We start from the raw sequence: 24,795 nt of genomic DNA on the forward strand, positions 1-24,795 counted from the left end.
ATCATCAGTTGACAATTGAATTTATTGACTTTGAAAGACTATTTTTACTAATTTTTGTGAGTTTTTTTTTTGCAGAAACTATATTAGATAGAAATTGCTCATAGTAAAATGATCTATATGGCAAGCTTACATATACAGTCAACATGTATCATATTGAAAGTCAGCTCCTCTTTTAAAAGTCATTGGAATTGAATGATGATTTTTTTTTTACCAATTTGTGTGTTTTGTAGAAACTAAGAGTAGCTAGAGAGAAAGTGTTATCAGCAAATTGATACACAACATCTCTTCTTGTTCATACTTAAAAATTGCTAATAAAGGCAAACAAAGTACGTTAGTTGACAATAGACCTGAAGAGATAGCAAATGTTGACATTAGCCTTTTAGCTTTTCACACTTATAATGGTTAAAATAGAAACAAATATACAGGTTATTGGAAGAATATTTTATTATAAATATAAACATTAAAATTATCTCTTTCATTAAATTACATGGGTATATCAAACTTCTGTTATATTATGAAAAATAATTGTACAATTAACAAAAGCACACCTATAACTTAGCCTATATCAGCAATAGTTGTATAAATTTACAGCACTATAAACATGTATAAAATGTACCATATACCACCTCTCCATTTAGATAAAGAAATGTTTCATTCATGTGATAAATGTCATAATTTATAATCAACAAAGAAGATGAAACTGCATTTATTTCTAACACAGCTCTGATTTACAAAATTTATATAAAAAAAAACTCTCCTTCTATTACTTTGAAATATACTGAAATCCAGCAACAGAAAATATTCATTACAAGTGCTATACTATGATCAAATATTTCATTATCTTTTTCAAACAATATATTAACATATTTGAAATAAGATAAAAGTTAACACTGGTAATAAATTTGAATATAAAGGCTGAAGGTTCACAGTCACTGGTAATAAATTTGAATATAAAGGCTGAAGGTTCAGTCACTGGTAATAAATTTTAATATAAAGGGTGAAGGTTCACAGTCACTGGTAATAAATTTGAATATAAAGGCTGAAGGTTCACAGTCACTGGTAATAAATTTGAATATAAAGGCTGAAGGTTCACAGTCACTGGTAATAAATTTGAATATAAAGGCTGAAGGTTCAGTCACTGGTAATAAATTTGAATATAAAGGCTGAAGGTTCACAGTCACTGGTAATAAATTTGAATATAAAGGCTGAAGGTTCACAGTCACTGGTAATAAATTTGAATATAAAGGCTGAAGGTTCACAGTCACTGGTAATAAATTTGAATATAAAGGCTGAAGGCAATGTGAACATTTCAAACAGATCAATGTCTTGCATGAATTATTTCTTAAATCAATTATCATGTATAAAATCTTTCTTAAATCAATTATCATGTATACAATCTTATTTAAATCAATTCATACATTGAGTTGTACAGAGAGTTTGGTAAAGTACAGTTATTCATCAACTTATGACATAAAACCTATGGCTGTATAATTTACTTGATGTAAACTAAGGAATTTTATAAGCAATTCTTGGATAGAAACTTTTGATAAATTTAGAGTTATCCCCCCATTATGATGAAGAGTTGTCTCCCATACATTTTTTCATCTTTGAATTGTTATATTGATTCAAAAAAATATTGAAAGACAAATTAAAATTGATTTAAAAGGAATTTGAATTTCTGTATGATCAAAAAGATTGTAATGTACTTCTTTCTATACACGATTGTTGATTAATACATAATGGAATTTGCCATAAATTAACTTGGCTGCTTAATTTCTAAAAGTTTACATGATTAGGCATTTTATCTTTATAACTCAGGCATATTTACCATTTTAGTAGTTTGAGGGATTATTGTTTTGTTAGTGGGGAGTAAAAAATCTTAAAACAGTCAATATGGATCAATTTTGTACTTATTGTCAATGAAGAATATTAAACTCTGACAGTAGTCAAGAGGAAACATGTACATAATAAACATACAAAGTAAAATAAGACTAGAAAAGGAGTGAACATTCATACACACTGAAATAAAGGTTAAAATTTGACCTGGCAGTAGATAAAATTAATCCACAGTCACTGATTTTTGTTATCTAATTATAACTCTCTGGTGACTAAAAAAATGAACATGTCATGAATATTTATCAATGTATATACTAAATGGGATCATTTGGCAGTTTTTGGACCCTTTAAGAAAACAGTAGATCACGTACACAATATGACATTATTTGATATGCATTTAAACAAACTTACAAAAAATCTTGAAACCAAAAAACAATCAGTAATTTATTCTTAAACAAATAAAACATAAGTGATTGTCTTTCTCTTTAAAACTTTCAAACATCTAAATTATATCATAGCTCACAGAAAATTCCATATTACAAATTTCTTGACCACACAATATCTTTTTCCATTGACTGAATAATACAAAGCAACACTTATATAGTTGTCAACAATGATCACAGCCTTGATTTAAATCCTACATGTTTTAAAGCTTCCGATAATGCTCGGAGAACACGATTAACATTGTCAGGTGTAGCGTTGTATCCCATAATTCCTATTCTCCAAATCTTTCCCGCCTGAGCTCCTAGACCTCCTGATATCTCAACCTTATATCTACAAAAAATAATTAACATAAGATATATGAATGCTATGTCAAAAGTATTAAATCAATTGTTCATTATATTATAATGCTTAAGATTGATATACTCAAGTTTTACTTAAAATGTAGGTTCTGAACCTTTTTTTAACAACCCAACCTTAAGAACCATTTTCTCTTCACTAGTTAGTAAAGATATGAAAATTGTAACTAGAGGCTCTAAAGAGCCTGTGTCGCTCACCTTGGTCTATGTGAATATTAAACAAAGGAAGAAGATGGATTCATGACAAAATTGTGTTTTGGTGATGATAATGTGTTTGTACATCTTACTTTACTGAACATTCTTGCTGCTTACAATTATCTCTATCTATAATGAACTTGGCCCAGTAGTTTCAGTTAAAAATGTTTGTAAAAATTTACAAATTTTATGAAAATTGTTAAGAATTGACTATAAAGGACAATAACTCCTTAGGGGGTCAATTGACCATTTCAGTCATGTTGACTTATTTGTAAATCTTACTTTGCTGTACATTATTGCTGTTTAAAGTTTATCTCTATCTATAATAATATTCAAGATAATAACCCAAAACAGTAAAATTTCCTTAAAATTACCAATTTAGGGGCAGCAACCCAACAACGGGTTGTCCGATTCATCCGAAATTTCAGGGCAGATAAATTTTGACCTGATAAACAATTCAACCCAATGTCAGATTTGCTCTAAATGCTTTGGTTTTTGAGTTATAAGCCAAAAACTGCATTTTACCCCAATGTTCTATTTTTAGCCATGGCGGCCATCTTGGTTGGTTGGCCGGGTCACGCCACACATTTTTTAAACTAGATATCCCAAAGATGATTATGGCCAAGTTTGGATTAATTTGGCCCAGTAGTTTCAGAGAAGAAGATTTTTGTAAAATATTACTAAGATTTACGAAAAATGGTTAAAAATTGACTATAAAGGTCAATAACTCCTAAAGGGGTCAATTGACCATTTTGGTCATGTTGACTTATTTGTAAATCTTATTTTGCTGAACATTATTGCTGTTTACAGTTTATCTCTATCTATAATAATATTCAAGATAATAGCCAAAAACAGCAAAAATTCCCAAAAATTACCAGTTCAGGGGCAGCAACCCAATAACGGGTTGTCGCATTCATTTGAAAGTTTGAGGGCAGATAGATCTTGACCTGATAAACAATTATACCCCATGTCAGATTTGCTCTAAATGCTTTGGTTTTTGAGTTATAAGCCAAAAACTGCATTTTACCCCTATGTTCTATTTTTAGCCATGGCGGCCATCTTGGTTGGTTGGCCGGGTCACGCCACACATTTTTTAAACTAGATACCCCAATGATGATTGTAACCAAGTTTGGTTTAATTTGGCCCAGTAGTTTCAGAGGAGAAGATTTTTGTAAAAGTTAACGACGACGGACGACGGACGACGACGGACGACAGACGACGGACGACGACAACGACGGACGCCGGACGCCAAGTGATTGGAAAAGCTCACTTGGCCCTTCGGGCCAGGTGAGCTAAAAAGGTGATAGCTTGGCCATACTTCCGCTATATATTAAAAGTTTTCTCTTACTTTAGCAATATATTAAAGGGGCATTAGTAACGAGATATATCAAAATTTAAAATATGTTATTGTTTTGCTCAATTATTAAAGAAATTGAAAAAGGTTTAGCAGCCAGTTTAGTTCAATTTTGTCAAAATAAGATAAGAAAAATAACTGATGAATTATTCACTTGCAAGTGAATAATTCGACCTCATTGAATCTATATTAATTTCTTCAATTTAACCCCTTAGCTCAAGATTGGTTATGCATGAATTAACCATGTTCATTATATTTGTTTAGGGGCAGGCTGAAGGACGCCTCCGGGTGCGGGAATTTCTCGCTACATTGAAGACCTGTTGGTGACCTTCTGCTGTAGTTTTTTTCTACGGTCGGGTTGTTGTCTCTTTGACACATTCCCCATTTCCATTCTCAATTTTATCAGATATAAAAAAGGAAAAGAATGTCAATATTGAAAGTGAAACTAGGGTAAACCATTTAATTGACTGATTCGATCCACATAAAAATCTTACTGATTCATGGCATAATCTGCTACTTCTTTCCAATTAACACCTGCTGGTACTTTAACACCAGTGACACATGGAAGACGGACAGACTGAAATTGAAAAATACTATAATCATACTATACTTTATAAAATGTAGGATATACAGTAAAGAATAAATGTTTTGTTTCCCAGATATTTCCCACATTTAATTGGCATACATCAAATGACCAGTCCTACAGGAGGAATGGAAAACCAGTGGGCATTGTATGCATTCTAATTTATGAAGTTTTTACATATTATGTAGTTTTCTATTTGATAACTGATAAAATTGTTGGGAAGTTATTTGAAATTGAAAAATTTGAAGTTATATGAAGTAAAATGTTACCTTATCTTGTACAAAAAGTTCCAACCCCATTCTCTGTACTCCTTCATGTAACATCTCAGCACATTTCTTGTGTGTAGCCCAGCTATTTTCTAAACCCTAAAAAAAAGAAGATGAACAAGTATGAATGCCTTCCTTGAATAAAAACATATGCTTGGGTTTATCATACAATTAAAGAATGAAACTGACTCTCAAAATTGCACAATTAAGTACTTAAATATATAAACATTGCATAACTTGTAATAAATCTTCAAGTTAAGATTACCTTGATTTCATTCAATTTTAGGATAAATAAATAAATAAATTTGTTCAAAAACATCAGCTGGAGATAGCCATCTACATTTGTATCATATATTGTGTATATTATATCAATATATGATTATTTTTGCAAAAGAATGAGTTTTTTTGGTCCGTGTTAAAGGCCCAACTATGACTTTGAGATTAAGAACAGCAAAACGCACTGTTCCTTTGCGTTATTTTTTGCTGTGCATGTACTGATTGTGTTTCATGAATGAATACCCCATATCCATTTATTTTTATTTTTAAATAAATGTTTAAGACAACTGTACTTTGAAAATCTGAACTTGAAAGATATTTTTTATTCACATGAATTTGTTATATTTTGTATCAATAATCTACATGTACCAAAATTAAAAACAGCAAAACATTCCTAATAACTTCATTAACCCAACACACCATAAGAAAGCTAAATATCTTCAATTCCTTTTCATGTCTAAGATTCTTTTTTAAATGAAGCTCCAACCATACAACACTCAAACATTGTTTTCATTTGTTTAATTTCTCTGTATAAGTTATAATTACCTCTTCTACTAGTCTGGAAAATCCCTCTCTCAATGCATAAACACTCATTATCGGGCCTGTATGGTGATATCTAAAATAGAAACGACATGTATGTTCCTGATATTATAACTGTTTAAATACATAAAAAAAGACTGGCTGAACCAAAGACTCCTTAATTCCATGTTGGTAGATTTCCCTTCAGTGGTACTGATGGTATGCAGGGTTGTCAAATAAAAATAATTAATACAGCTAAATAGAAAACAATGCTTATGTCATCTACATCTTTTATTTTTTGTCCACAAGTTAAGCCGATTCAATCTGCATCTTCAGAACTATCATATTTTATTCTTGATAAATATGCAGTTTAAATATTCTTGTTACTTGAGGGCAAAAAAGTCACTTGTAATATCATTAACACATACCAATATTACAAACAAGTGAACAAGTACAGTTTACTCTACATCTTTGCTTTTGTATTGAAATGGATGCAAATGAAGAAATTTAAATAGGCTTAACATACCCTACACCAGTCATATATGCCTATTGATTCAGATGAATTGACTAAAAAGTGAAAAGCTACCAGATGATGGAAAATTGATGACTGAGGAGATCACAATAGCTATCACTGAATCTCCGAGCCCAGTGAATTAACTCATATCCAGGGTTTCCGCTGGCGGTCGCCATTTTCGCAATTTGCGAAAAAATAATAATTGTGGCGATAAAAAATCGTCATTTGCGAAAGAATTTGGCGAAAGAAATATATATAGAACGATTTATTTTCGACCATCTTGTTTATTTACTTTTTTCGAGTTTCTCGGACTTTACCCGTTCAGACAATACTCGGAATTCACCTTGACCTCATTAAGGTTTGGACAGAAAATCAATAATCAGCTGATTGCATTTTATCGACAACAAAGGACTATTAATAAAGGTGTTGATTGAATATTGTTTGACAAAATGATATGGTTAAATGGCTTCCGCTAAATGTCACATACAGAATTTATTTACCACTTTACGACGCACGTGTTTGAAGCAAACTTTTGACGTCTCCTCTCCTTTTAAAGATAGTTTAGAAAAGAAAGCTGTTGTTGTGACGAAAAATGTTCAAAAGCAAGAAAAATATCCGATTTAAAACTTTAATTATCCTTTGACTTTAATATCGGTAATTGATTAGGGAGACTACTTTAAAGTCGTTTGAGTGACACACATGTTTCAAGCATAGTTTTACCAGAGACATATAATACAATATTATTGTATTATATGTCTCTGGTTTTACGTCTCAACTTTTTCATTTACGATGGTCAAGAAAAGAAAACTGTCATTATGAAGAAATCTATTCAAAAGGTTGGGAACAAGCCCTTGAATGAGAGTAGCCCTTTAATGTAATGCCTACACATGAAACGAGGGATCAATTTCATGTGATAAAAGCTTTTGTTTTGTTGTAAAAACCACTTCTTAGTACACAAGGGAACATCAGTATTTTTCTTTTCAAGAAACTTTCCCTACGAACTATACTGGTAATATATAATCAAAATATGTCCATTAATTTTGGTTATATTCCAGGACTTATATCTTCTTTATTATATAAAGTATAGTGGCCCAATCATTAAGAAAAGTTGTTTAAAATACAATCCCTTTTAAGTTAAAAATAAAATATGTTGTTTTAAAGTAAGTGTTTAGTGTTTATTCATTAAAATGTTAACTCTAAAATAAGTTTGAGAGCATAATCATAGACACAATGGGGCAAAATCATCTTATTTAAGGGAAAGGGGGGGGGGGGGGGGGGGGGGGGGTAGAAAAAAAGGTATATTTTAAACGAAAAATATAGTAGTTATGTTACTTGGCGAAAAAAATAATAAAGTGGCGAAAAATATATTGTTTTGGCGAAAGAGGTGGCGAAAAAAATAATTGACCCAGGGGAAACCCTGCTCATATCCCTCAAGAGAACCCAATTATTATTTAGACTACTGTTTTTTTCTGATGGCTATAGCATTGACAGGTTTAAATAACATCTTTATACACCAGTACACACCTTCTAGGGTTCTCCTCACATCCCCAATAGTTAGATAGATGATTCATATCGAAGTAGAAGGATCTTACTGGTGTCTTTCTCTTCAATACCTTCTCTCTGCAAGAAAATTGTTATTTGTAAAACCATATTGATTAACATTCTATTTGACTCATCATTATGTCTAATCAGAAATTATGAAATGTCTTTTCGGGACAATGTTTATTTGAACTTGCTTTGAGAAATAATGTTATAGTGTAGGCATTGAATTTTCATTTTTCCAATTCATTTTTTTTCTCCTATTTTAAATATTTTTAATAATTTATTTTAAATAAACAGCGATTACTCAGTCATAGCAGATGGAAAGACTGCTAGGCTTGATTTCAAAATAATGTGTCCATATAAGGTGACATAGTGTTGCTTTATGACATAGCAAAGTAAAAATCTGATTCTAAATGTTCCTCTTCTACAAAGTATTGGTGTCATACTTTCTTTGATGCAATCATCATTCTAACTAAACAAGCTAATCAGATGCACAACTTACTTCCCTTTTTCTGAAAATGATATTGGACTGGCTCCTGGTGGTGCACTTAAAACTTTCTGGGAACCAGTGTATATACAGTCAATTTCTACAGAAGAAATAAAATGTATTAGTAAAGTGATTTATATCTGGTGGATAACTGATGTCAAAGCAATCACAAAGGTTGAAAATACATATCTTAATAATTTAACATATTTTTTGTGTCAGGAATCACAATGGTTTTTTTATAATTCAATAGGACATTAATATTTTGTAATGTAAATTGTATTTTCAGAAACAGTGGATACAATATAAATGATATCCTGTCAATGTAAGTTTTTTTTAGTGAAACCGACCCCTGGTATACATGTATATCTTATTTGCTCCCTCAAGGGAGACAATGATATATTGTGAATAAAAATGCCTTTTCTGAATCAAAGCAGACAATAATCTTTTAAGAATGTGAATTGTTTTTTTTTAATTAAGCGAGACAATTTGTGGGGTTTTTGTATTTTCTAAACCAAGGAAGTCAATAGTATGCTGCTGTAAGACAAAGATATGCTGTGAATGCAGGGCTCACGCTACCAGGCGACTTGGGCGAAGAAGTCGCTTTCCCGACCGTCACTTCGCTTTCCCCGACCCCCAAAAGCGAAGACAAGTCGCCCTGTTGTTTACGATACTCGCTTTCAGTCGCTTCCGTCATCGGACATTTTCAATTTTTACCAAGTTGATGAAACATCAACTTTTGATTAATAATTAAAGAAATTTAGACATAAACGATTAATTATCTTATGAAATGAGGTTGAAGCATAGTTTTTGCAGTGTGGAGCAAGTTATTTGATAAAAATACAACTTTTTATCACTTCGTGCACTTCCGAAAGTTCCGGTGCTTGTTACTCGAAAATGTACATCAACCTAACTTTCGGCTGCAAAATAAGTTTGTTACTTCATTTAAACTTGATAAAAGTTGCCCCCAGTAAATGTTCAATCCATTTAATGCATTAAAAACGTCATGATCCTTTCCAAATAACTTGTCAAACATCGTTTATTTTTGTAAATTTTCTTGCAATCGTCCGCCATTGTCCGATTTCTAAACTACGGATCGGAAACGGACAAACTATGACCGAAATCCGTATTTTTACAAAAATTACTACGGACACACGGATGGAATAGCTGACAGAAGAATATTGATCCCAAAAGGAAAAATTACGCATTCCACACGCATTAAAAGACTTTTGGTTACATCTTAATAAACTCATTATTGATTGGTGTATATAATTCCCTATAATTTATATGGATTGTTGTAAACTATTGTAAAGTTGCTTAACTCTTAGACTATTACACTAATATCAATATATTATGGCCCAGCTTATATATCTTTTGATGAGAAACACTGATTTCATACACAAGATATTTTTTAATTAAATTGTAATTGATATATTATAAATTCTTTAAATTTAAAAATTTTTTTTTTTTTTTTTATTGCTAGTCATTTAGTTGGTATTTTCTCACAAGGACCTTAGTAAAATTTAAACAACTTTTAATTTGAAATGTTACTTTAATTGAATACTCAGATATGAATTGAACAATATATAAAAAGAACATTATTTACAAATGGCCGTTTATACTATAGTAAAATCCAAATATTGTAGTGCACCGCGCGAATGAGCACTTCTCTTTCAAATCTCACCACTTCTCCCTATCAGTTTCAAAAAGAGAAGTCACTTCTCCCTATAATTCTGAAGTAGTGTGAGCCCTGGAATGTAAATCATATATTCCATATCAAAGGAGAAAATGAAATCTTGTGACTGAAAATTTAAATGTTTAAAATCAAGGGAGATAATTGTATCGGCTATCCTGTGAATGTAAATAGTATTTTTTCTAAATCAAGGGAGATAATCTTATGAATGTAAATTGTAATTTTTAAAATCAAAGTGAGACAATTATGGTATTCTGTGAATGTAAATTGAAAAGTTCTAAATCAATGGAGAAAAAAGTAGTTAGTATATGTGAATTGTAATTACTGAATCAAAGAAAACAATGGTAGCTTGTGAATGTAAATTGTGATTTTCTAATTCAAGGGAGATAATTGTATTTTGTTAACTATAAAACTTAACTGACCCCAATCATCAGCATATAATGGTACACCACCGGCTGCTGCCACTGAATCTACCAATAACAAACAGTTATATCTGAAAATAAAATAATATACCACTTTATTATGACAATTCAGAATACATGATTTAGGTGAAAATTCATGACGATATATTTTTCATATGGATTCATAACACAGTACAACACAAGGATTGCCTCAAACCATTCATTGATTTTAAATGAAAAACATGGCAATAATATAAACTGTACTCAATTTCTCAAATGAATCACTTTGTTATCATTAACAAATAAAATATCTTCATGTACAACACTTTTCTTAAAGCCAGGAATACAAGATTGCAGCTTTATGCCATTGACTTTAACCTTAAGAACTTTTCGTAAGACGTTACTATTGTTCTTTAAGGGATATCTTGTTTTGTATTAGAACTTAGGCAGTGGATTTTACACTTGGAAGGCATTTCTGTATCCATCATGATGACAAGATTTTCAATCAGTTGTTCTATATTGGTTTTAATTGACTAAGCAACCTACTTTATCTCCATTTTTTTTCCATTCTAATTTGCAAATCAAAATATCTCTTTGCAATGAATTACAGGAGCATATAACATGAAGCAATTTTGCCACAATCATCATCAACTTTATTAAAAATAAAATTAGCTCCCCTTTTTTCAGTCAATATCTTAGTAAGTTCTAAATTTGGTACACAGTATAAATTATTGTATACAAATCACCAACTGAATAATTCTTAGAAATACTAGCTATAATAAGTGTACTTTTTCTTTACATGTATTCATCTTAATCATATCTATCATCTTAATCATATCTATCATCTTAATCATATCTATCCTCTTAATCATATCTATCCTCTTAATCATATTTATCCTCTTAATCATATTTATCCTCTTAATTATATCTATCCTCTTAATCATGTCTATCATCTTAATCATATCTATCATCTTAATCATATATATCCTCTTGATCATATCTATCATCTTAATCATATCTATCATCTTATTTATATCTATCCTATAAGATCCAACCAACCTATGACAGAGTTTTCCTACACCTTCTAATGGTTGTACTGTGGAACCTGATGATTCTCCATGTGTCAGAAACAATAACACAGGTCTGTATTTTTGTAAGCCCTGAAAAGATTCTTTTAAAAGTTAGATTCAATTTTAGTTTTAGGATACTTCTTTAATTGAATGATTGGAAGGTAGTAAATAAAGTAATATTTTTTTAAATGGTTTGTGCAGTGGAGATTGGCTATTTATTCTGAATTTCGTGATTTACAAAAATTAAATATATTGGTTTTCTCATCACTTATAATGACCTATTTCTTTCTGACGTAGACTTTTGATATGTTATTCCAAAAAGTCATTGACTTTTTACATCTAAAATCAATTTGACAACCCTGGTTATGCTTTTTAAAATATCTTACTTCTTCTATTTCTTGAAGATTAAAAACTTGACCCATTGGTTTATTTATTGTTTCAGCAATTGCACCTGAAAAATAAAAACAAAACAATATGCTATTCATGAATGCACTTAATATGTAATAATTGCTAAAATAAACTGGGGATTTTTTTTTTCTTGCGCATACCAATTTTTACAGTTAGAGGAGTTATTATAATTTTATGGATAATTGATTTTGTGATTTTGCCAATGTTTTCATACAAGCCTTTATACATTTGTAGATATAGGAAGATGTGGTATGAGTGCCAATGAGACAACTCTCCATCAAAGTAACAATTTATAAAAGTAAACCATTATAGATCAAAGTACGGCCTTCAACACAGAGCCATGGCTCACACTGAACAGCAAGCTATAAAGGGCCCCAAAAAATAATAGTGTAAAACCATTCAAATGGGAAAACCAACAGTCTAATCTATATAAAACGAGAAACAAGAAACATGTATTCATTTAACAATTTAAAAAATTTGTACTTCATCTATTCCAACATCATGATATCCCTGAAAATTGTTATACTTTGAAAAATAAGGAAGCAACAGTAGATAAGAAGTTATTACATTGGTTGCAATATATTACATTGATTTCCCAGTTAAATAAAAACCGATAATTTCACATGTGAAATAAACGTGGTTATTTCACTCTCTGACGTCATACAACAATAGGCGTTGTCAAGACAAATTGTCAATGCGTAGGAAAAAGATATAGTTCCTTACATTTTCTACATTAATTTCATAAAAAAAAGCCATTTGCCAATGTAATAAAAAGAATAACTAATCGCTGTATTTGAATATCAAAAATAAGACAACTTGTGACCGAACGCCGCTATGGATCAAACTCGTGCTGTGCACTCGTTTAATCCATGCGTCGTTCGGTCATGCGTTGTCTTATTTTTTATATTCAAATACGGCGATTAGTTATACTCTAATTAACCACGAGATACTACACAATTAAAGCAGCATCCATTTAATTTCTATTTTGGCTAAACCTAAGGTCCTTTTTTTTTCAAATCAGCTTTTCAACATTTGTTTTAGGTTAGGATTACAAATTGTTTTAGCCTGGTGAATCCCAGAAGAGTCATAAATTGTCAAAACTCACATCTTGGTGCAGGAAAATTGATACCATCAATGTTATTATACAATAATAGCCTTTGTACATGTTGTATGAAGTCGATACAAGGATATATTGACCTGTGGAGTATATTGACTGAGGATGAAGTCGGAGGTCAATATACTTCTTTGGGTCGATATATCCTGTATTGACCTCATACAAAGGCTATATTTGTTATACATGTTGTATTATTAATTTCCAAGGCCACACCAATTTGATCCCTTGTTCGACGGACCCGCCCGCACCTATTTTTTTCAAAACAGATTTTTTTTATTTTTTTTATATTCCCGCTTCCCGCATCCGGATTTGTAATCATGTCCATTTCCCGCACCGTTTTTTTTTTGAAAATATTATAAAAAGATATCAACATAAATTTGTTAAATTTATCACAGTCTAACCTGTATAACGATTTTAAACATAAAAGCACCCCACCACACTGTGTAAATATCTGTGAGAATATTTTTTTCAGCATGTAACCTGGAGTGCCCCGATAAAAAGTTATAACAGCGGGTATTTCCGTGAAGAACAAAAAATTCGTTTCTTTCCCCCTTACTTATATTCCCTATCCAAAAGTGATCGTTGTTAGAATAAAGTACAAAGAACTTCTGAAGGATTTGCCTTCAACTGCAATTATATTGTATGCTGGCGAAACAAAACTATCCATAGCCGCTGCATGTTTATGCACCTGTCCTGATTGATTCAGGAGCATGTCGTTCAGCAGTTATCGTTTGTTGATGTTGTTCATTGGTATTTTCCCGTTTGATCCGTTTGGATATATAAATTAGATCGTTGGTTTTCCTGTTCGAATTGTGTACGCTAATAATTTTGGGGTCCTTTATAGCTTGCTGTTTGGTCTGTATCAAAGCCCTGTGTAAAAGGCCGTACTTTGACCTGTGTTTGTTATTATCAGGTTGAGAACAACCCTCCCCACAGGGGCTTGTTTAGTGGGTCAGACGAGGTTTTACTGTCAATGGCGATCGCTATCCTATATAAAATACCAAGGGGACCCACTAAACAAGCCCCTGTGCCCTCCCTCAGACAAGGGGTCATTTTACTGATGTAGAAAAGAAAATAGAAATACCAAGGATGTGTATAGTTCTTCTATACAAAACCTTTGAACACTTAGAATTTTGTACTCAAAAAGAGGAGAGTTACATCATATATTAAACAAATTTTTCTTAAAGAGGGGTCCACTTATTTTGAATAATATTAAACTGTTAAAGTAAATGTGTTAACATGGTTAAAGTCCAGGAATATTACTAAATTCTTGGACATGTTTTGACCATTTAATACCAGATAGATATATAGTTCTATGAGAAAATATGAGCCCTTTTGTACAAACAAACATATTATAACTTATATTGATCCCTCATAAAACATGTAAAAGGGATATTTATCAGACATGGGGTAATTGAAATATGTAATTGTAATTGACTGTAATTAATTACAATTTATCATGTAATTGAATGTAATGTGTAATTGAGCATTTTTTTCAATTACATGTAATTGAATGTAATTAATTACATAGCCAAAATTGCCTGTAATTGACAATTACTTTTCAATTACAAGTCAATTACATTTGAAATTTTGGATCAAAAGATTAAATCTTGTGTTTTCTCAAAAAATTATTAAAAGCAATAATCTTAACAAATGTTGTAAGCTGACAAAGAAAAGCCTTCACAGTATACTTTCTGTATTAACACAACCATGGTAGATTCTTCATTTTGTATTGAATGATAAAAAAAATGTAGACACATGCCATAATTTTAAAAGAAACCACTAGGAAGTCACTGTCTTGACCTTAATTAGTAGATTTAGATAGATATTTTAAGACATTGATTTAACATAATTAACTTTATTCAAGGACTTAAATAACCAATAAATGTAACCTCTGGCTATTTGTTTTATTACAAACTATATAATGACTGTTTTTATAACAGTTATGTTAAACAGATATAAGGCTAATTAGAGAGAGATAAATATACCCCTAGGGCCTATAGGTACATGTTTAAATTCTTGAAGGGATAATGCATATGACAAAATCTCACTTGCAAAATTTGTTCACTATATATATGAATGTTGAAAGAAAACATTTTATCAGATTTAAAAATGAGCTCCAAGAGTGTACTGGAACATTTTACTGTTCCTGATGACTTCCAAAATGGAAATACTTTCAAAGGAAAATGTATGCATTGTGGCACCCTCATTAGTGGAAGTTATAAAGTTACATCCAACTTTGTTACACATATGAAGGTAATACTATATAAGAATTTTAAAAATTAATAAATTCATAATGCTTCTTTTTCATTTCTAATCAGATTTCATTTATCTTATATCCTCTAATAGCTTACATTTAAATTTGGAAAATATTTTGTTTATTAAATTAATTAGTTGTGATTAAAACTAAAGTTTATTTTTGTTTTAAGAAGTCAGATTTCTAAATCACTTATTTTAGATAAATAATTTGAATAAGCTGGGATAAAAATGTATATACTAGTTGAACACTGTCTAATTGTTATAACTATAGAGCAATGTATAATACTTATGTACATATCATAGAATAAATGCATGTTTTCAATGATTTATCTTAAATTTCCTTTCAAATGTAATTGAAGTAATTAATTACATTTGCCAAGTAATTGGAATGTAATTAATTACATTGGTAAAAAAAGTCAAATGTAATGTGTAATTTAATTGAAGATTTTGTAATTGTAATTGAATGTAATTAATTACTTTCAAATGTAATTGACCCCATGTCTGATATTTATATCATTAAGGGGTTGCCCCCAAACTGATTATGATTTGGATGGAGAATTGTCTCATTGTCAGTCACACATACATAGACCAGATTTAATTATTTCTTGGTGAACAGGGAAAAAATACTTCAGAAATTAAAGAAATGTCAAAGTACAAGTGATAAATCAAGTTTTAATATTGTCAAAACCTTTTATTTTATGTTTACAAAAAAAAATTATAATGGCTCGCCTTTACTTTTCAAGCTTCGCCTCAAAAATTTGCAAATTAAATATTTTTTTATTAAAATTTTCAAATCGCTCGCTCGCCCCAAATTTTGGAGTCCAAAAATCCGTAGAACAAGAAATTAAATTGGTGTGGCCCAACCATATTTGTATCAAAATCGTCATTTGATTTTGTAGGAATTTTATAGATATCATATTGTCTCCTTGACAATAACAAAATATTAGTTGTTATTTCATTTACTCTTTTCTGTTTGCTTGACATCTTATTTATTTGAAGATTTTTTTCATCAAATAATCAATCACAGATATCGTTGTTTCAAAACATTTAACAATATCCTGAAATTCATTTCATGACGTCACAGAGTATATCAGTTTTTAGATATTCTGAAAATAACTGTGCAATATGCTTTTTGCTATCTGCCGTTTTCACTCTACCTTCAAAAATATAGTTTAACATGTGACTATCCCTAAACGAATCAAATTTGTTAAAATAAACGAATTAATAATATTAATATATATCGATCATATAAGACTAGGATATCAGTATCAGTTCCTTGGTAGTGACATCTTTTTATATAAACAAACCATTTCTTCGTGCCATGTCAGCGTATCGTTCTCCCCATAATCCATTTACACATGATAGAGTAGTCTCCCCTGGTTCAAGTAAGTTACAAACTGCTGCTTCCATTGCTGCATGACCTAAAGGATAAAAGACAATGAGAAATAAGTTTACATTTTTAATAAAAGAGTGTCAATTTTCTTCCTTTTCTTTGTTGATTTTTCTGGTGCAATATACAGTGTAACCTGAGTTATCCGACACCTGAGTATGCCAACATTCTGCTTTAATCAACACATTTTCATGTTCCCAAAATCATGAAAATAGGCCTATTCTTGCAGAAAAAACTGACTATTCCAACACCATGCTTAACCTGACATTTTTTCTGGTCCACCAGTGTGTCGCATTACACAGGTTGCACTGTACATGCAATACATGATATATATATTTATAAATCATGTACTGTGAATTCGTTAATTTTCATGGGTACCAATTTTCTTGGATTGAGGAAAATTTGCATATTCGTTGATATTCAAAATTCATGGTTTTGTAAAGTTTACATACATTATTTTAGAAATTAATCAATACTCAGTGTATATATACAAATACTATATACATATGTATTTATATATATAGTATGTTTAAAGAGAGTATCTTGTACATGTTTAAAATATTGTGAAAAAATGACTTCTGGCAAAAATTAAGTCACTTAGTTCATTCAAGTACATTCAATACATCAACAGATTACCAATTAAATTAAATTATAAAAATAAAATTGAATGGACAGGGTACATAAATTAGATAGCAACCAAACGGTATAATAACCAAAATGTGTCTGGAAGAAAACATACTATCTTGTTTATGTGGCTCCTTTTTCTCCTTTAAATACCTAAGGCACACATGTCTGTTTGTGTGGCTGATATTTTTGTGATCAATTTTTTAAGAACCAAACTTACAACAATACAAATAAGAACAGTGAAGCCTTGTTTGATAAAGCCAAACTTTTTACTTTTTACACGTGGCAAGTTAGACATGACAGAAAGATTTGGGAAAAAAGTAGTTTTATTAACATGAATATGTATTTACTGTTTATCATATATCTTTGTGATACAAACCTGTTCCTGATACACATACAGTCCAATTGTTTCTGGTCTGAAACAAATATCTTGTTCCTTCTTTGACTTCATCCATTATCTACAATCATTCAAAAAACTTACATTATTTTGCTTACCGGGTATACATTGAGGTTGTACAATGTACATCAATTTGTACATGTATGTAAAATACTTAAGTATGTAAAATACTTAAATAAATGTACACTTGTAAAACTTTTAAAAAATACATTGCAAATGTGTGAATACACATGCTGAAATTCTTGCTATGAAAATAAAACCTTAACAAACAAAACTGGTCAGTGGTGGCTGTAAAAAGCATGCAGAGCTCATCAGTACTATGTGCATGATATTTGTCTTCAACATTTGCTGCTCTCCAAACATTGTAAACTTAAGAATACAATTAATTGAGTACTGCAATCTCTTTTTGGGAAATCATGTTCTGCTCATCTTTTTAACTGTTTACAGTTTCTCTCTACCATCTATATTTTTGCTTAGTTATTTTTGTTTAGATTAAAATTGTCACTTTAGAGTAAAACCTGCATTAGTCAAGGCTCTGTGTTGAAAGCCATACTTTGCCCTGTAATGGTTTACTTTTATATATTATGACTTGGATGGAGAGTTCTATCATAGTCAGAGCTCAGACATAAATAAGGCTGAATCTGCTTTTGACTCATAGAGGTCTAAATTCGTAAGTTTTAGGATTTGTCTCCCTTTAATGCAAGACAAAATACGACTTTAATAAGTCAAAAATTGATAAGCAAGAAATAATTGACCAGAATCAAAAAGTTGCAAATATTGACTCCTACAAGTCGATAAGTTACCAAAATTGGTAAACTTCAAGACTCACGCATATTTATAAAAAGGTCACGCATCTAAATCAAATAGTGACAACATTGAAAAACATTATGCTTTGTCTTCTAGAGAAAAATATGGATGAGAGTCTAAAAATCGGAGATAATGTTAATTAACCTTACAATGCAACCACCTGGAGCCACACTTAATGAGATAAAACATCTGTGTTTAGTAAGGATGTTCAATTAGATAATTAAATATAGATAGCTCAAGTCCTTGTGAACTCTCAGATAGGTTTTTGCTGTCATAGGAGGTGTACTTTGGCCATCAAGTCAAATTAAGTTTTTTCATCAACATAAATAGACCTAAATAAGTCTGTCATTTTCTGACTTAGATAAGTCTAAAATTGAAAACACATTTTTATAATAAATACATGTTTTGACTTCTGTAAGTCAAAAACAAAAATCAACTTGTTTATGTCTGAGCTCTGACTGACTATGTTGAACGCATCTATCCCATCTAACAAGAGATAAAGGATACAACAGATACAGTTAAGTCGGCCTCAGATCTTGACTTACATGTCATAGGAACTCATACCACATCTTCTTACAAGTGTATATCTATGACATGTAATTCATATTAGGAGGCAACTGACAATTTAAGCTACATTCAATATATTTGCATTTTACAGTTATTCTTTATCCCCCAAGTTTTTCACCAATAATCAAATAAAACATTCTAAAAATCATTATAAAAGGGCAATAACTCCTATGATGAAAAAAATGATAAAATATTGTCATTAAAGCTAACCCAGCAGGCACACAACGTTGATTTAACATTGAATCAATGTTTATTTTCTATGTTGAATCAATGTTGAATTATTATTAGATTTTGCAAATTTGTATCAACGTTGAAATCCTATGTTGAATCAACGTTGATGTTCAACATTGAATCTATATAGAATAATAGTTGCTTCAACATTGTTTCAACCAATAGCTTAATTTGAATTCAGATTGAATTCAGGGTGAATACAATACTAGTATTCAACACGGAATTAAAATTGGTTAGTAATTGTGTTCAACTGTGTTTCCACCTAAACTAATATGTTTCATTCATCCTGTATTTTCTGTGTCTTGCAGTCCATAATTTTATACTGTAGCAATGTTCAAGCTATTGTCTTCTCTAGGCGCTAAATATGCAAAACGCCATAGCAACATTCTGCCTCAGGAAACCTGATCCAATAACTGCTCCATTAGACCCAAGTTTAAAAATAATCTCAAAACAAAATTGATTATCTTTAAATAAAGTCATTGTCTGGTTATTTTTGACATGGTGTGTTCTTTACTTCATTGTTGAAGACTGTATGGTAACGCAAAGATATATAAATAATGTTCTTTGGTTGATGGTTGTCTTGTTAACAATAGGTACAACAATAAAAAGTGTTTGGGTGCACAAAACTTTTAATACAATGTAGATGCCATTGACTGCCAATTACTTGTAAAATATCAGTAATTTTCAACAATAAAACTGAGTGACCACATTCGTGTGATGAGAGCATGGCTTGACAATGATGATGATAACAACCAATCAACTGAATAACAAATATGGGTGTTGAGGGATATCCTACGAACCATAATTTAACCACCAAGATTTTTTTAACATTTAACGACATGCTTATTACAACAACACAAATTATCATCCAAGAGAATTATTGATTTCGAAAGCGCACAACCCTTAATACACAAATTTTGCTCAATGTCTATTTGAAATATCTGAGTGGTCAAAATATAAAACAAAGTTTGCTGTTCGGACACTTCCTATCCTATGTATTCTAATGTCCAACCACTGATTATAGAGAAATATTCAATACGATAAAATTAAAATAAATTCATTTATTAATACTGAAACTTTTTATTTATTAATAGTGAAACTTCAACTTCTTTTTTCTAACACCTTGTCTTTTTGGAGCCCGTTTTAGAAAGTTTAAGGTTTTTTCAGACACTTGAATTGCTGTTCCGTGATTCCATCTAGGTCTTCATGATGACATCTACAAAATCAAAAGATATAACATTGTAAAGTTGTATTCTGTTCAACACATTTAACTATTTTAACTTCATAATGATATTACTTTAAAGTATAAATAAAAAGCATAAGAACCGGTGAAAACTAAAGTAAATAACAGTTGTCCTTTGAAGTCTCAACTATATTTCCTTTTAGATAGACTAGAAGGACTTAGGTATAATCTGCAAGAAAATCCTAACTACTACATTTTAATTTGAACAAATTGAAGGTTTATCCACTTATGTCTTTTTCTGTATTACTTGTGCTGCGGCATGGATATCTGACTAATTGACATATTCGAGGATGGTTAGGGGGTTCTTAACACGGAAACACGTGAAATAAAAATAAAAAAAAAACCACTGCACTGAAAATAAAAATTTGGATAAAGGAAGCACGAAAAATTAAATCATGAATATTATTAAGGAAAAAAGTACAAGAAGTGAATACTCAGTCGTTATTGGAGATCACACAGTCATGATAATGGACATGAAGACCCTGCAGTCACTTTTTCGCTTCCGCTTGTTGCATCCGAATCGTGGAAAAGATAACTTGATCGCAATTAATATCCTGGGAACACATAATTTAAAACAATCTCCCGACTGGCCTTCGAATTTAGAACTGGTTTACATTTTTTTTATCTTGAATGTTGGACAAGCACGAGAAATTAAAGAGTACCCAGACGAAACACGGAAAATAAATAAGAGGAAACAAAAATAATGCATGTCGAAACCAATTACGAGAAATAAAAAGCTAAACACGTGAAATAAAAAGGCCATAAATGCAAATAACTTTTTACCACCCTCATATACCCTTTATGTTTATTACCTTGTCCAAACTCTACCTCAATTTTGACAGTAAAATTAAAGTTTCAACTTAGTGAGTCGTATATAGCTTCTGACCTTTCCATCCCAAAGTTGTAAACAAGCCCCCCTTTTTATGCGATTAAAATTTCTTTTCATTTTTGATTCAATCATATAATTTCAAATAGTCAATGATAAAAATTCATGAGACGTTGCAAGATATCTTGGGAATGGTAACATGCTATCCTGATTCTAAGGTAAATCCATAGATTGTCCTAAACATCCCCCTTTTTCACGTGTAAAATTTCAACTTTTCAGTACTGTACAGTTTCATAACAACATGATATGTTCACATTTCTAAAATACGATAACGTTATCACAACAATTAATATAAATACTTACGATAAACATGTAAAAGCTGTATAGAGGAAAGATATTGATAAAAACTCTGCACAAATCACTTGTGGTCTCGTTGGCGGATATTCAAACTTTAGCAAAAAAACAACTGCGCATGCGCTTATCTGAAGTCTTAAAATAGAAATGTTACAATGCCGCGAAAATTTAAATCGTTATTTAAATAGATCTATCCGTTGTTTATATTTCAAGTTGTCAACCATTGTTTATGAACTGATGTATACGTCTTTCTCTTGGAATTAATAAAAAGAATAGAAAAAAAAGAAATGAAAACAAGATATTTGACATCAGAAGTCAAGGAAAAAGGTTGAGGGATCTTTTAAGGGGAAGGAGTTATTCACAAATATTTAATTTTATATTTACTGTATGATCCTGTATACACGCTGGTTCTTTTATTATGTTTTGGGGTGGGGTGAAATTTTAGAATTTTCTATTATTTCAATATTTGGGGTGCGAAGTTCATGATTAATTAGTAATGCTTATATATACACTGCGATTGTTTTATGTGTTATTCTATAATCACCACAACAATTACTGATAAATCTACTAAATATTTTATTTAATGTGAATATCGTTTTCAATTTGAAAATAATTGTGATGTGTCAAATAATTCTTTTTTGACAATTCTGGTATCCACAACTACTGGGTTTTATATATTGTTTAGCCAACGTTGATTCAGTGTTGGTATTTCAACACAATGTCAATTCAACGTTGAAACAATGTACTAATTTCAACGTTGCATTGTCAACGTTGAATCAATGTTGAATATTTGTTGATCAATGTATAACCTAAAATCAACAAAGATTCAACGTTGATTCAACAAAGTGTGCCTGCAGGGAAGGTAACGTGCAGTAATCATGGTAATATTTCACTGACTTGGTAAAATTTGCACACAACTTTGGTTAGCATAGTTACATTTTAGTTCAATTAAAAATTGATGATAGAGATAGGAAAATAATGGATTGTTTTTCTTAAATATTACAATCATGACCAGATATAGTAATATATTGAATAATGATATTTCTATGGCAGGCCAAACAGAACACAAAAAAACTATTTTTTTTATGACTAAATAATTTTCTAATATTAAAATTTATCTTTTTTTAAATTAAGAAATCATGATTTTGTAATTGTTATAAAATGTAAGAATACATTTTAATGTTAAGAATTCATTTAAGGAATGACTGCAAGATATTTTCTGTCTATGAAGAAATAACATAAAAAATGTGGTGGACACTGAATAACCATCTTACAGTGTGCACCACATTTTTTTATGTTATTTCGAGTAGACAGAAAAAAATATTACTGTAATTTCTTATAATTAAATTCTAAAATCCATTTAAACCGGAGTGAACCATGAAAAAACGTTGATGATGTCACACTTACATGACAAAATTATGTCTATGAGCTGATAAACACAACATCATCAGCCAAGCAGAAGATGTGTTACATCCAAAATTAAATTATTTTCTAATATATATCAAAAAGTCATTTTTCTAATATTAGAAAATAGGGTATCTTTTTACATGTTTTATATTAGAAAATGATTTTCCAATGTAAGAAAATGATTTTTTTTAAATTAAAAAAAAAAAAAAATTTTAGAAATCCATTTCCTAATATTAAAAAATAGCTATTTTGTCCACTTTGGCTTGCCATATATTTCTGAATGAATTCTTTCACATGAATATATATGCAAAGAAATGTGTAATGTATAACACACAACAAAGTGGCAACATTTTATTCTTAAATTTTTATTTTAAATCTTTGTTATATCATATTTTGACCTTATAAAAAGGTCATAATGTTTTTGTGTTTTGAGATGGTCCCTGAGTTGACAAGTATTATAAGCATGATGATAAGCAAGATAAACAAGCTTGCAATCTGATACTCACTGATACGGATGATAACATTTAGGATGTTTAAATTAATGTAACATGATCGTATGACAGCATGTGAAACATTTAAAATTGTTCACTTTCCATGTCCAGAATCTAGCACATGTTTGGTGTCAAAATATAATCACCTTAGTAAATTCTGGATGCAAATGTCCAAGCATCGGTAAGGCAGAAGCACTTAAAATCCGTGGAGAACTATTTGAAGGTCCTGGTCCCATTAGAAGCTTCTGTGGAATTACCATTGGCTTCAAAAGACTTTGTGGGGGATTAGAAACAGAACTCATCTTTGACTTTGCTATTCTGAAACGGCAAGTTTTTTGTTTGCACAAAACATTCAAAACAATTCCGGTACGGGGACGAAAAAGAATACGTAGTTTTTCCATTATCTCACCAACAAAAACAGTACTATTAACTTCTTCTTTTTAAAGAAAAGTACAGAAATAGTTAACACACGATTTATAAGTCTATTCTCTTCAGGTAAACGTCTACGATTTCTGAGTGATCAATTTTCACTGTATCAAATTCAGCAAAATTTTACTGGGTCAAGGTAGATATGAAGAAGACACCATGAATGTTTATCTCTATTAATTCAATGTTTATTTTATAAATATCGCGACGAGTTCAGCTGGTTCAGTGGTATGTCCGTGAGTTAAGATTTCATATAGGAAAGATCGAGAAGGGAAAAAAATATGACGGAAGTTTAGACGTTGTGAAGTCATGAAAACTACCTACATGTAGGTCTATGAATGTTGACTGATTTGAGCTGGGACCTGACATAAGATCTTACAACAGGTCCCAGGTTTTATTCATGTGCCACACTTTGATGTCACGATATAGATACGGATATATTAAAGATCATTTAAGCTACAAAAAACTGGCTTTGAAACAGAAGAGATACAACGAATATGTATATAGTGGAATAGAGTGTGATATGTGATTGAATGAAATGGTTCTAGATGCGAGCTGAGACTAATAAGTGAAATACATCATATATTATTCCCAGATTAGATTGGATTGGATGATGACGGGAAAGTATATGATAAGAAAATGAGATTGAAAATGATTTTAATGGGAAGGAGAATGGAATGGAATCTGGATGTTATTGGACGGAATGTTCAGAAACCAA

General features: G+C 30.7%; 1 protein-coding gene and 1 long non-coding RNA gene across 2 annotated transcripts; both read right to left on the bottom strand.

The window, feature by feature from the left end:
- Positions 1-426: 426 nt before the first annotated feature.
- Positions 427-24,169, bottom strand: LOC139501603 (alanine--glyoxylate aminotransferase-like). Its single transcript, XM_071290715.1, has 12 exons — positions 23,798-24,169; positions 17,708-17,786; positions 16,622-16,735; positions 11,920-11,984; positions 11,523-11,623; positions 10,485-10,555; positions 8,388-8,472; positions 7,868-7,963; positions 5,857-5,926; positions 5,038-5,133; positions 4,680-4,762; positions 427-2,610 (listed from the first exon to the last, which is right to left on the bottom strand). The coding sequence occupies exons 1-12, from the start codon at positions 24,050-24,052 to the stop codon at positions 2,454-2,456; spliced, it is 1,272 nt and encodes a 423-aa protein (XP_071146816.1). The 5' UTR covers positions 24,053-24,169; the 3' UTR covers positions 427-2,453.
- On the bottom strand, positions 20,391-21,852 carry LOC139501604 (uncharacterized). The gene is made up of 2 exons (XR_011658615.1): positions 21,763-21,852; positions 20,391-20,546 (listed from the first exon to the last, which is right to left on the bottom strand). It is a non-coding gene; the product is annotated as an uncharacterized lncRNA (long non-coding RNA).
- Positions 24,170-24,795: the final 626 nt, after the last annotated feature.

This window comes from Mytilus edulis, chromosome 13 (assembly GCF_963676685.1).
Source record: "Mytilus edulis chromosome 13, xbMytEdul2.2, whole genome shotgun sequence".
Classification (NCBI taxonomy): domain Eukaryota; kingdom Metazoa; phylum Mollusca; class Bivalvia; order Mytilida; family Mytilidae; genus Mytilus; species Mytilus edulis.

Coding starts and splice junctions, on each gene's coding strand:
- LOC139501603 (XM_071290715.1), bottom strand. CDS start 24,052: ATGGAAAAACTACGTATTCTTTTTCGTCCCCGTACCGGAATTGTTTTG. Junction 8,473..10,484: donor ATTATATGCTGATGATTGGG/GTCAGTTAAGTT, acceptor TTTCTTCTGTAG/AAATTGACTGTATATACACT. Junction 7,964..8,387: donor TCATTTTCAGAAAAAGGGAA/GTAAGTTGTGCA, acceptor ATTTTCTTGCAG/AGAGAAGGTATTGAAGAGAA.